Source organism: Heterodontus francisci, chromosome 24 (assembly GCF_036365525.1).
Source record: "Heterodontus francisci isolate sHetFra1 chromosome 24, sHetFra1.hap1, whole genome shotgun sequence".
NCBI classification, from domain to species: Eukaryota; Metazoa; Chordata; class Chondrichthyes; order Heterodontiformes; family Heterodontidae; genus Heterodontus; species Heterodontus francisci.
Window position 1 is genome coordinate 56,261,473 of NC_090394.1, and position 13,964 is coordinate 56,275,436.

At 42.6% G+C, this 13,964-nt stretch overlaps 1 protein-coding gene across 5 annotated transcripts in view; it reads left to right on the forward strand.

Moving 5' to 3' along the window:
- Positions 1-13,964, forward strand: part of snx29 (sorting nexin 29) — a 659,344-nt gene that overhangs the window by 22,289 nt on the left and 623,091 nt on the right. For all 5 annotated transcript variants that reach the window (XM_068056248.1, XM_068056249.1, XM_068056250.1 and 2 more), the window contains exon 3: positions 13,808-13,860. In XM_068056248.1, coding sequence (XP_067912349.1) covers positions 13,808-13,860 — 53 coding nt within the window. The remainder of the gene's footprint in view (positions 1-13,807; positions 13,861-13,964) is intronic.

A 13,964-nucleotide genomic window follows, 5' to 3' on the forward strand; every position in this document is an offset into this window, starting at 1 on the left:
CTTGACCCTTCTGTCCTTGTAAACTGCTGACTATATCCAATGTCCCCTTCCTGTTCACATTGTTTGAATGTGTTGTTGCCTCCTAAATCCATGCCCATCTTAGCCACAACTCCCTGTTTGAACCTCTTCCATCAGATTTCTGGTCCTGCCACCGCATGCAAATTACCAAAACCAAAGTCACAAATTCCTCTGTGACTGTGACCATGTTGCATTTTCCTTCTTCCACTTTTCTGCAGCATCTGACACAATCAATTGCCCATCTTCCACCAATTCCTCTTCTCCATTGTCCACCTCAGTGGGACTGTCCTTGCTTACTGATGCGAGTATTATGAAAGTGCTTCTGTTTTTTGTGAAAATATTTTTTTGAGGAATTAATAGTCAAACTGAAGAAATGTTGGACCAGTTATTTTTTCAAGTGGGTCATCAAGAGGACACTGTAAGAACTAGTTTGGCAACAGTGTTTACTGTTTGTCACATGACTCAAGTTAAAAATAGAACAGAAACCCTGATAACTGGGGAAGATGTGTACAGAGAAGTGTCAGTCCCGCTCCCCTTGACAGCTCAGCCCAGCCTTTTCCATCTCTAAAAAGCCTGCAGAAGAAGACAATTCCCAAGGAAGGAGAGAAGACCACAACACAGCTCAGTTTTCCAGCACCTCTCTAAAAGACCCTGGGAAATCCACTGTGTCAACTCGTCTCGTCTCCTGTCTTTGAAGAAATGCCAGCTAAATTAATTCTCAATGCTTCCTGAAAAGAATTGTTCTCAAAGATCCCAGTAACCCGTCTACGTGTACTCGGAGGCCAGACTGTATGCCAGTTTTGGAACACAACATATCTCCTCTCATTTTTTTCAAAAATGAGCAAGTATTCAGCCTGAACTCTGAGCAAAAATCCTATTCATTTTTCTGGTTAATGTGTGTGCGTGCGTATGAGGTAAAAAGGGAACTTTAAAATTTCAATCTGTGAGTTTATGCTTTACTTCATTACTGGTTAACACTTATTTTATAATAAACTTACAATTTTGTTGTTCATTGAAGAAGCCTGGTTAGTGTGTTTTATTCTGGGAAAAATAGAGCATATGATTGACTGTATTGGTAAGTGGGAAAATTTAAAATATATGTTGTGACTTGTGGCGGAGTGGGACTAGAATCAACAGTGCACTCCTCCTGCCTCGGTCGGAACACAAGCCAGAGCATTTGTCATTGCCCCCTTCTTTTCTTTATTTTCATGTTGTCCCTTGGCAACATAACTTCTGCAGGCATAGGGTTAGTTTTCACATGTAGCTAATGGCATCCAGCTTTACTTCTCCATTGCCTCCCTCAACCTCCTCCATTCCTTCTGTGTTAATATCCAGACTTGGATAAACCTCAGTTTTCTCCAGCATAACATTGGGAAGACCGAAGCCATTGTTTGTGGCCTTCACCGCAATTTCTGTGTCCTTGCCACCAATTCCAGTCCCCTCCATCCATTGTCTGAAAAGACTTGCATCCAATTTGATGCTGTACTGAGCTTCTGATTGCATAAATTCTCCATCGCAAAAGCTGCCAAATTTCCTGTCAATAATATTGATTACTTTAGCATGCCTTTTACATAGAAGACCCTGAGAAGTCCACTGTGTCAACTCATGTCGTCTCCTGTCTTTGAAGAAAAGCCTTCTAAATTAATTCTCAAAGCTGCCTGAAAAGAATTGTTCTAAAAGATCCCAGTGACCCATCTACGTGTACTTGGAGGCCAGACTGTATGCCAGTTTTGGAACACAACATATCTCATCTGTTTTTTTTTTCAAGAATGAGCAAGTATTCTGCTTAAGTGTTTTTTTTGTCTGTAACAGAACTCTGAGCAAAAATCCTATTTATTTTTCCAGTTAACGTGTGTGTGTGTGCGTTTGTGCTCTCCTGGCTGATTGCCCATTCTCTATCCTCCATAAATTTCAGCTCCAAATCTCTGCTGCCTATATCCTGTCTGGTACCATCCTGCTCACCCATCATCCTCTCCTCACTGACGTACAGAGGTTGCAGGTCCTCCAGTGCTTTAAAAAACTGTCATCCTTGTGCTTAAATTGCTTTGTAAGCTTACCCCTTGTATCTGGTAAACTCCAACAGCAATCACGCTCCAAAGCCTACCTTCTTCTGAATTGGTCTCTTGTGCATTCCCCCTCCCTTTATCCCACCATTACTGGTCATGTCTTCAGCCACCTAAGGTCTACGCTCTGGAGTTCATTCCTTGAACCCTCCCTAGAACCCATCTCTTCGACCTCTTGATATCAGCTTCTTTAGCTCTATGTCCTTTTTTTTGATAATGCCTCTGTGAAGCACTTGGAACATATTTCTGTGTTCAAGGTGCAATATAAATGTAACTTGTTGTAGATAGAAACCTGGCAAGGTGGTAAAGCTTTTCAGGATAGCATAAAGTTCTGTTTGATTGAGTAATATGAGAGTGAGTGCTTAACTCGGGAATGTGGTAAGTTTGGGAATTTGGTGCAGTGAGGGAAGAGGTGCTGTTTTGGTCTTTGAGAGAACAAGCAGTGATCCAAGAGAGGGAGCCGGAGACAGTGAGACCTGAGAGCTGAAGCCTAGAGGCATTAATTAGGTGAGTAGGTAGGTGATTGGTTGGTGAGTTTTAAGGTTTTATGCCCTTTCTAGACTGGGGTTCTAGACTAAAACTGGTACTGGGTGGATATACATATTTTATGAAATTTGTAACTTAACTGGTTAAACTACTTAATATCACTACAAATTCAGTGATATTTCTAATATTGACACCGAATTAATTACGTAAAACATAATAGAGATGGCAGGGAATGTGATTTGTTGCAGCTGCAGCATGTGGGAGCTGGTGGGTATCAGTGTGATCCACTGCAACCACATTTGCAGGAAGTGCCAGCAGCTTGAGCAACTTCGGCACAGAGTTGATGAGCGGGAGTCCAAGATTTGGACACTGTGATGCATCTCCTTCTTTGGCATCCTTGTCTCGAGAGACATTGGGTAAGCGCCTCGAGGTGGTCAGTGGTTTGTGGAGCAGCGCCTGGAGTGGCTATAAAGGCCAATTCTAGAGTGACCGACTCTTCCACAGGCGCTGCAGATAAAATTGGTTGTTATGGCTGTTACACAGTTGGCTCGCTCCTTGCACTTCTGTCTTTTTTTCCTGCCAACTGCTAAGTCTCTTCAACTCGCCACTCTTTCGCCCTGCCTTTATGGCTGTCCGCCAGCTTTGGCGATCACTGGCAACTGACTCCCATGACTTGTTGTCAGTGTCACAGGATTTCATGTCCCGTTTGCAGACATCTTTAAAGCGGAGACATGAATGGCCAGTGGGTCTGATACCAGTAACGAGCTCGCTGTACAATGTGTCCTTGGGGATCCTGCCATCTTCCATGCAGCTCACATGGTCAAGCTATCTCAAGTGTTGCTGGCTCAGTAGGGTGTATATGCTGGGGATGTTTGCCGCCTCGAGGACTTCTGCGTTGGAGATATGGTCCTGCCACCTGATGCGAAGGTTTCTCCGGAGGCCGCGAAGATGGAGTGAGTTGAGCCGTCGCTCTTGGCTGACATACATTGTCCAGGCCTCGCTGCCCGTAGAGCAAGGTACTGAGGACAGAGGCTTGAAACACTCGGACTTTTGTGTTCTGTGTCAGTGCACCATTTTCCCACACCCTCTTGGCCAGTCTGGACATAGCAGTGGACGCCTTTCCCATGCGCTTGTTGATTTCTGCACCGAGAGACAGGTTACTGGTGATAGTTGAGCCTAGGTAGGTGAACTCTTGAACCACTTCCAGAGCGTGGTGGTCGAGATTGATGGATGGAACATTTCTGACGTCCTGTCCCATGATGTTCGTTTTCTTGAGGCTGATGGTTAGGCCAAATTCATTGCAGACAGCTGCAATCCTTTCGATGAGTCTCTGCAGACACACTACTGTGTGGGATGTTGATGCAGCATCGTCAGCAAAGAGGAGTTCCCTGATGAGGACTTTCCGTACTTTGGTCTTCGCTCTAAGACGGGCAAGGTTGAACAACCTGCCATCTGATCTTGTGTGGAGGAAAATTCCTTCTTCTGAAGACTTGAACGCATGTGAGAGCAGCAGTGAGAAGAAGATCCCAAACAGTGTAGATGCGAGAACACAGCCCTGTTTCACGCCACTCAGGATAGGAAAGGGGTCTGAAGAGGCACCGTTATGCTGAATTATGCCTTTCATATTGTCATGGAACGAGATGATGATACTTAGTAGCTTTGCTCGTAGTCTGATCTTTGCTAGTAGTCTGAAGAGACCACATCAAAGGCTTTTGTCAGCTCTATGAAAGCAACGTAGAGGGGCATCTGTTGTTCACGGCATTTCTCCTGTACCTGGCGAAGGGAGAACAGCATGTCAATGGTGGATCTCTCTGCTCGAAAGCCAGACTGTGCCTCAGGGTAGAGACGCTCAACCAGCTTCTGGAGTCTGTTTAAAATGACTCGAGTGAAGACTTACGCTACTCTGCTGAACAGAGAGATTCCACGGTAGTTGTTGCAGTCGCCGCGGTCACCCTTGTTCTTATAGAGGGTGATGATATTGGCATCGCACATGTCCTCTGGTACTGCTCCCTCATCCCAGCACAGGCATCAGGGAGGGGAGGATGTGATGCATCAAGGAGGGGGAAAGTTACTTGGATGCTTTGTTTCAGGATGCAGTCACACTCCTTGGGCTAGGTATTTCAGATTTGGTCTGTTCTCGGGGACAGGAGAGTGTGACTACCAGTGAGGTAGATATAGGAATCCAGAAGGTAGCACTGGAGGAGCCTCAGTTCTTGCACTTGTCCAACAGGTTCGAGGTTCTTGCCGCTTGCGTGGACAAGAGCAGGGACTTCAGGGAGGATGAGCAAACTGACCACAACACCGTGGTGCAGGAGGCTATTCAAGTGGGGGGTGTAAAAAGGAATGTTGCAGTAGTAGTAGCTGTGGTAGTAGTAGGTGACAGTACAGTTAAGGGGATATATACTGTTCTGTGCAGCTGAGAGTGTGAATGCTGAAGGCTGTGCTGTCTGCCTGGTGCCAGGGTTAAGGACATCTCCTTGGGGCTTGGAGTGGAAGCAGAAGGATCCAGTTGTCATGGTCCATGTGGGTACCAGCGACATAGATAGAACTAAGAAAGAGAATCTGTTGAGGGAGTATGAGCAGAACCACAAAGGTAATAATCTCTGGATTGCTACCTGAGCCACGAGCAAATTGAATAGGGTAAATAAGATCAGAGAGTTAAATGCATGGCTGAGAGATTGGCGTGGGAGAAGTAGGTTTTGGTTCATGGGGCACTGGCATCAGTGCTGGGGAAAGAGTGAGCTGGACTTTTGAGATAGCCTTCACCAGAACTGTCTTGGGACCCGGGTCCTGGCGAATCATATAACTCAGGCTGTGGAGAGGGCTTTAAACTAAATAGTGGGGGGCAGGGCTCAGATGAGGGGAAATTTAGAAAGTTAATAAGAAAGGACAAGGCAATAGTGCACAGTAGCGATGTGGGTAATGATAACCAGAATATGACTGGCAGGGACAGAACGAACAAAAGAGTGCATTAGCAAATAAGGTCAGAGTGGGGGAAAATAGTAAAAAGACAGAATTAAAGGCTCTTTATCTGAATCCATGCAGCATTCATAAGGTGGATAATTGATAGCACAAATAGAAATAAGTAGGTGTAATATGATAGCCACTACATGTAATATGATGGCCATTGCAGAGCTGTGATTGCAGGGTGACCAAGTCTGGGAACTAAATATTCAAGGGTATTTGACATCTCTGAAGGATAGGAAGAAAGTAAAAGGAGGTGCAGTAGCTCTATTAGTGCACGATGAGATTAGTACAGTAGTGAGAAATAATCTTGGGTTGGAAGATCAAGATGTGGAATCACTTTGGGTGGAGATAAGAAATAGAAACATAGGAGCAGGAGTAGGCCATTCAGCTCATCGAGCCTGTTCCGCCATTCAGTTCGATAATTGCTGATCATCTATCTCAATGCCACTTTCCTGCGCTATCTCCATATCCCTTGATGTCATTGGTTTCCAGATATCTATCGATTTCTGTCTTGAACATGCTCAATGATTGAGCTTCCACAGCCCTCTGGGGTAGAGAATTCCAAAGATTCACCATCCTCTGAGTGAAGAAATTACTCCTCATCCCAGTCTTAAATGGCCAACAGTGAGCTGGACTTTTGAGATGGCCTTCACCAGAACTGTCTTGGGACCAGTGTCCTGGTGAATCATATAACTCAGGCTGTGGAGAGGGCTTTAAACTAAATAGTGGGGGGCAGGGCTTAGGTGAGGGGAAATTTAGAAAGTTAATTCTGAGATTATGTCCCCTGGTTCTAGACTTGCCAGCAAGGGGAAACATCCTATCCATGTCCACTCTGTCACGCCTTCTAAGAATTTTGTAAGTTTCAATGAGATCACCTCTCATTCTTCGAAACTCTAGAGAATACAGGCCCAGTTTCCTCAGTCTGTCCTCATAAAACAATCCCACCATCCCAGGGATTAGTTTGGTGAACCTCTGTTGCATTCCCTCCATGGCAAGTATATCCTTAGATAAGGAGACCAAAACTGTACACAATACTCCACATGCGGTCTCAGCAAGGCTCTATACAACTGCAACAAAATATATTTGTACTCAAATCCCTTTATGATGAAGGCCAACATACCATTTGCCTTCCTTATTGATTGTTGTACCTGCATATTAACTTTTAGTGACTCTTGAACAAGGACACCAACACTTCTTAACCTCTCACCATTTAAGAAATGTTCTGTCTTTCTGGTTTTTTTGGACCAAAGTGGATAACTTTGGCACAGTGGCGCAGTGGGGCGATGAAGTGGTTAGCACTGCAGCCTCACAGCTCCAATGACCCGGGTTCAGTTCTGGGTACTGCCTGTGTGGAGTTTGCAAGTTCTCCCTGTGTCTGCGTGGGGTTTCCGCCGGGTGCTCCGGTTTCCTCCCACAGCCAAAGACTTGCAGGTTGATTGGTAAATTGGCCATTGTAAATTGCCTCTAGTGTAGGTAGGTGGTAGCAGAATGGTGGGGATGTGGTAGAGAATATGGGGTTAATGTAGGATTAGTATAAATGGGTGGTTGTTGAACAGGCTGAAAGGCCTGTTTCAGTGCTGTACCTCTAAATCAAAATAATAAATAAAATAAAACTTCACACTTATGCACATTATATTCCATCTGCCATATTCTTGCCCAATTACTTAACCTGTCCAAGACTGCTTGAAGCCTCCTTGCATTCTCCTCACAACTTACATTCCCACCTAGTTTTGTGTCATCAAATTTGGAAATATTACAATTGGTCCCCACATCCAAATCACTTATATAGATTGGGAACAGATGGGGCCCTAACACTGATCCTTGCGATACCCCACAGGTAACAGCCTGCCATCCTGAGATGACCCGTTTATTCCTACTCTCTGCTTTCTGTCTGTTAACCAATTCTTAATCCATGCCAGCATATTCTGCTCAACTTCATGTGCTCTAATTTTGTTTACTAACCTCCTGTGTGGGACCTATCAAAAGCCTTCTGAAAATCCAAATACACCACATCCACTGGTTCTTCTTTATCTATGCTACAAGTAAAATCCTCATAAAAACTCCAACAGGTTTGTCAAACATGATTTCCCTTTCATAAATCCATGTTGACTCTGCCCAATTTTACCATTATTTTCTAGGTGTCTAGTTATCACATCTTTTATAATAGATTCTAACATTTTCCCTGATACTGACATCAGACTTCCTCTCCCTCCCTCCTTAAATAGTGGGGTTACATTTGCTACTTTCCGGTCTGAAGGAATGTTTCCAGAATCTATAGAATTTTGGAAGATAACCACCAAAGCATCCACTATCTCTATAGCCATCTCCTTCAATACTCTGGAATGTAGCTCTTCTGGTCCAGGGGATTTATCAAAGTTGAATCCAGTTAACTTTTCAAGTACTACCTCTTTACGAATGCTAATTTCTTTCAGTTACTCATTTTTATAAGTCCCTTGGTTGCCTTGTATTTCTGGGAGATTTTCTGTATCCTCTTCCATGAAGACAGACACAAAGTAATTGTTTAGTTTCTCTGACCTTTCCCTGTTCTCCGCTATATAATTTCCTGTCTCCACCTGCAATGAGCCCACATTTGTCCTAGCTAATCTTTTCCTTTTCACGTATGTAAAGAAGCTTTTACAGTCAGCCTTTAAGTTTCTCACTAGCTTGCATTCGTATTCTCTTTTCCCTTTATCAGTTTCTTTGTCATCCTTTGCTGTATTCTAAATTGCTCCCAATCTTCAGGCTCACCACTTTTTCTGGAATCCTTATATACACCTTTCTCATTGGGGGTTAGTGCCTTAAAGGAATATATGTCTGTTGTAGACCACATAGTAGTACTTTAAATACTCACCATTGCCTGTCTACCATCAAATCTTTTAGTGTATTTTCCCAATCCTCCATAGCCAACTTGCCCCTCACAGCTTTGTAGTTTCCCTTGTTTAGATTTAAGACCCTAGTTGCAGGATGAACTATATCACATTCATATTTAAAGTGAAATTCTATCATATTATGGTTACTATTTCCCAAAGGCTCATTTATAGCAAGGTTATTAATTAATCCTTTCTCTTTACATAATACTAAATCTAAAATAGCTCGATCCCCAGTTGGTTCTTCAACGTACTGTTCTAGAAACCCATCTCATACACACTCCAGAAATTCATCCTCCACAGCATTAGTCCTGATTAGGTCTACCCAGTCTTTATGTAAATTGGAGTTGCCCATTATTACTATATTACCCACGTTACATGCTCTCTAATTTCCGGATTAATACATTAGCACTATTGTGCAAAGAGTAGTGGTAGGCCAGAAGATTGGGAAAATTTTAGAAACCAGCAGAGGATGACTTAAAAAAGAGAAATTAGAGTATGAGTGCAAACTCGCAGTAAAAATAAAAACAGACAGTAAAAGCTTCTACAAATATATAAAAAGGAAGACAGTAGCTAAAGTAAGTGTTAGTCCCTTAGTGAATGAGACTGGGGAATTAACAGTGGGAAATAAGGAAATGACAGAGACTTTGAACAATGTATTTTGTATCTGCCTTCACAGTAGAAGATACAAAAAGCATCCCAAGAATAGCAGAAAATAAAGGGGCAAAAGGGAGGGAGGAACTTAAAACAATCACTCTCACTAGTGAAAAAGTACTTAGAAAACTAATGAAACCAAAAGCCAACAAGTCCCCTGGACCTGATGCCCTGAAACCTAGGGTCTTAAAAGAAGTGGTTGCAGAGATAGTGGATGCCTTGGTTGTAATCTTCCAAAATTTCTTCAATTGAGGAAAAATCCCAGCGGATTGGAAAGGGGAGGGTGATGGAAAGCAGGAAACTATAGGCCATTTAGCCTAACATCTGTCATTGAGAAAAAGTTAAACTGTTGAGTGTAATCTTTGTGGCAATGTGCTGGTCTGAAACAGTGCTCGAGTAGCTCTTCATCTTTTAGATCAGTTAGCTTTGCCTTCGCAAAGCCACATGAAATGCTTGTCTCAGAAATACTACAGGGAAATTAACTGGAGAGGAATTTTCCGCATGTAATATTTCTTCTCAATATTTTCCTCATCTCCATTCTTTGTTGACAGTACTGACTTCTTGTGCCTAATTTTTTCCTGTGCAAAGCTTTTCTTTCACTTTGTCATGTTGTGTCCAGTCTCTGCTTGATTGCCTGTCTGTTATCCATCTGCTTAGTCCTTTGCCTCAGTTTTGTGCAGTCTCTTTCCTATCTAAACTCTCCTTTTAGGCAAAAAAAACCTCCTGGTTAACTTGTTCTTAACACAGATGAAAAGGGAACAACTTGTTTCTTGGGTGACGTTTGGCTGACAATGCAACAGTAAGTTATGATTGTCTTATCACAGAACTCCAGTATTACAAAAAGAAATACAACTACCCACTCCTCCTTCACAACAAAATAAATGTTCAGTTCAAGTTGCGTGTGAAAAAGAACCACCGTCACATTGCAATTTCCTGTCTGACAGTACTCTTGCGTTCACGCTTTCAACCATATAATCTAAATATAATTTCTGGAGAAATAGATCTCTCTAAAGGTAATTTATTCTGTAGTAAATGCAGAAGTCAGGAAGAGGGCAAGCTTCTGAAACATGATGTGGAAATAAATATCATAGAATACAGAAATGCTTCTGATCACTTTTTTGAATCGTATCTCTTATTTTCTTAATTTTGTTCAATTTCCTTTATGTCGCCATTTGTATGTCTAGTGATGCATGCAATTTTCCCTGCCTCCAAGTGGAAATCCCCTTTTAGATCCCTAATCATCCTCACTCCTTTTACCATTTATATGCCTTTAAAAGACTTTTGGATTCCCTTTTATTTTAGCCGTGAGCCTCTTCTCATATTCTCTCTTTGCTTCTCTTTTTTTGTTTTTTTTCCCCTCTGAACTTTCTATATCCAGCCTGGTTCTCAATTATATTATCTACCTGACATCTGTCATTTGCACCCATTTCTGCTTAATCTTACTCTGTACCTCTTTCATCATCCAGGGAGTTCTGGATCTGTTTGCCCTCCCTTTCCCCATTGTGGGAATGTACCCTGACTGTACCTAAACTATCTCATCTTTAAAGGGAGCCCATTGTCCAGTTACAGTTTTGCCTGCTAATCTTTGACTCCAGTTTACTTGTGCCAGATCCGTTTTCACTTCATTGAAGTTGGCCCTCTCCCAATTAATTATCTATACTGTGGATTGCTCCTTGTCCTTTTCCATAGCTAACCTAAAACATATGATGCTATGGTCACTGTCACCTAAATGTTCCGCTACTGACATTTAATTCACTTGACCCACCTCATTCCCCAGAACCAGACCCAACATGGCCTCCTTTCTCTTGGAATGGAAAACACCTTTGACCACCGGTCCATCAGGCAGTGGTCTGCACGGAATGTCCTCAAGGCCCTACGGGAAAAGGAAACGGTGGATCCTGTCGGATGGTTCCCCGAGCAGACCGTCAAAGTCATTTGGCTGAATGCCTCATCACCAGAACTTTCAAACAAGCACCAAGACGTAGCTTGGCTGGTGGTGAGAAGGGCCCTCCCCGTCAGATCCTTCATGCACACCCGAAGTCTCGCCCCCTCCGCACAGTGCCCCCGCGTTGGCTGTGGTGGGGAAGAGACGGTCGCCCACCTCCTCCTGGAATGTGCCTTTGCAAAGCAGGTGTGGAAAGAGATGCAGTGGTTTTTGTCAAGGTTCATCCCAAGCAGCTCTGTAACACAGGAGTCTGTGCTCTACGGGCTGTTCCCAGGGACGCACACCGAGACAAACATCAACTGCTGCTGGAGGACTATCAATTCGGTGAAAGACGCCCTTTGGTCTGCCCGAAACTTGCTGGTCTTCCAGCGCAAAGAGTTGTCCACCACCGAATGTTGCAGACTGGCACATTCCAAGGTCCAGGACTACGTGCTGAGGGACGCACTAAAGCTTGGGGCAGCCGCAGCAAAGGCTCAATGGGGAAAGACCACAGTGTAAGGTTCCCCCACCAAGCTGGACTGAGGGGCTGGAACCATGGGAAGCCCCTCGAACTGTATCGTTAATATTCTCAATTGCTGTAAATGTAAAACTGTAATTGACATGACAATTGTGAAACGGAAGGGTTGGGAAGAAACTCATGACATTATTGAAAGAAACTGATCTCTTTTGCAATGTTTGTATTTTTTCGTGCTGTTTGGAAACTGTTTGGCAATGTAATTTTTACCGATTTTTATGAATAAAGTATATTTTGGAAAAAAAATGGAAACATACTGATGTAGAAAATTCTCCTGAACACACTCTAGAAACTCTTGCCCCTCTCTGCCCTTAACACTATTACCATCCTGGTTTATGTTAGGATAATTAATGTCTCCCATTATAACTACTCTATAATTCTTGCACTTCTCTGTAATTTCCTTGCAAATTTGTTCTTGTATATCCTTCCCACTAGTTGGTGGCTAATAGAATACCCCCAGCAATGCAATGTAATGGTACCTCTGTTGTTTCTTAGCTCTAACCAAATAGATTCTGTCCTTTCTGGTCAGTTAAGGAGCTGAAACAGAAAATATTTCTAAATTCTCCACCTGTACAGCAATACCTTGAGTAGGGGGAATTAAATAGAGTGGGGGTACAAGTTAGATTTTTTTTCGAGTTGCTGTAATTGCAGGTTGTAACTAAGGGGCTCCTGAGAAGACAACCCTCTTATAGACTTTGTTTCTTTATTCAAACTGTGCTGTGGAGTAACTTTCTGGTTGTTGATTCTGTGTTTTATACAAAGCTAAGGTGAATTTCGCACATCTCTAAATAAAACCTTTTGTTTTTAGAGTTCCTTCCTTCCTTATTCTATTGTTGCTTTTCCTCCCTTTTTCAGTAGTTTTCAAATAAAATTCTGTTCAAGTTCTTCATTTCCCTTCATGCCGGTTCCCCAGTGTTTTTTCTTGCTCTTCCAGCGCTGCTGCTCTGCCTTTTTGTTTCACTGATCTGTGATTTCCTCAGTCCTCAGGGTACATTGGGGCAGCGCAGTGGTTAGCACCGCAGCCTCACAGCTCCAGCGACCCGGGTTCAATTCTGGGTACTGCCTGTGCGGAGTTTGCAAGTTCTCCCTGTGACCGCGTGGGTTTCCGCCGGGTGCTCCAGTTTCCTCCTACAGCCAAAGACTTGCAGGTTGATAGGTAAATTGGCCATTATATATTGCCCCTAGTATAGGTAGGTGGTAGGGGAATTGTGGGGATGTGGTAGGAAAATGGGTTAATGTAGGATTAGTATAAATGGGTGGTTGTTGGTCGGCACAGACTCGGTGGGCCGAAGGGCCTGTTGCAGTGCTGTATCTCTAAATAAAAATTAAAAAAAAATAAAGATTTGTATTGTTTGGGTCATCTGACCAGCACAGAAATGTGACCACAATGACTCTTAATTCGCCCATTATAGTACCATGCTTGATTATTGTAAACATTATTTTTGATGTGTGTAATTTTATGGGTGCCAGAATTGTATTTTGTGTACTTTCACAAAGTCTTCCAGCCAGTTCTTCACTTAATACACACTTATTTGGAAAGTAGCTTAAATAGTGAGTCATCTGAGGGCACCATAACATTTTAATTGAATTCATTTTGGAATTGTTGCTAAACAAACTGACCTTTTGTCATGGTACAAATGATTGTCATTGTTTATTGATGCGTTGCTTCAACCTCCAAGCAATTTCTTCTACCACATTACTCACTCACTGTTTTTGATGAGTCCACAGAAAATCCAGGTTTCAAACCCTGTATTTTAGCACAAGGCTGCCTGTGCTTAAAATTGTAATTGCAAACTTTAACAAGATTCATGTCTTTCCATTTTTGTTATTCAAACATATCCCCATAGAGAGATGTTTCTTCTCCTCACCGTTGTTTTCTTTTTTCTGCTTCCATGCTTGGAGTGTTGGAACTGCAAATATGCAGTCTAAACCTATTGTGGGAAAGTTTTGAGGAAAGCCCACATGTTGAAATCAATAAGTGTAATTAAATGTATAATACACGGTCTACTGCTTTTCCTTGGGACCATGGACTGGATAATGTGTAGAGGGTTCTCTTATTAACTTAGCTGTATGTTCATTGCATAATGGGACATGTTACATAAAGCTGTCTTTACTCACTTTGAGGATATGATTTGGCTGAATGCGACACTACCAAAACTGATCCACTCTCAGGTATTGAATTAAGATGGATGACAATTAATTTGTACTATAAAGTCACCTGTTTTGATTATATGTAGCATTTTCTTTTCGCTGTTTTTATCATTGCATAATCCCTTCCCTTGTTTAAATATAGTGCCAAATTCGCTTTGGAGGAAGAAAAGAAATTGCATCAGACACTGACAGTCGGTAAGTGAAACCACCAATTTGTTCCTGACTTGGTGATTTATTAATTTATTGCTCTGTTTGTATAATATATTACTCGCGTTTTCTGTTTGCATTTCAGATTTCCA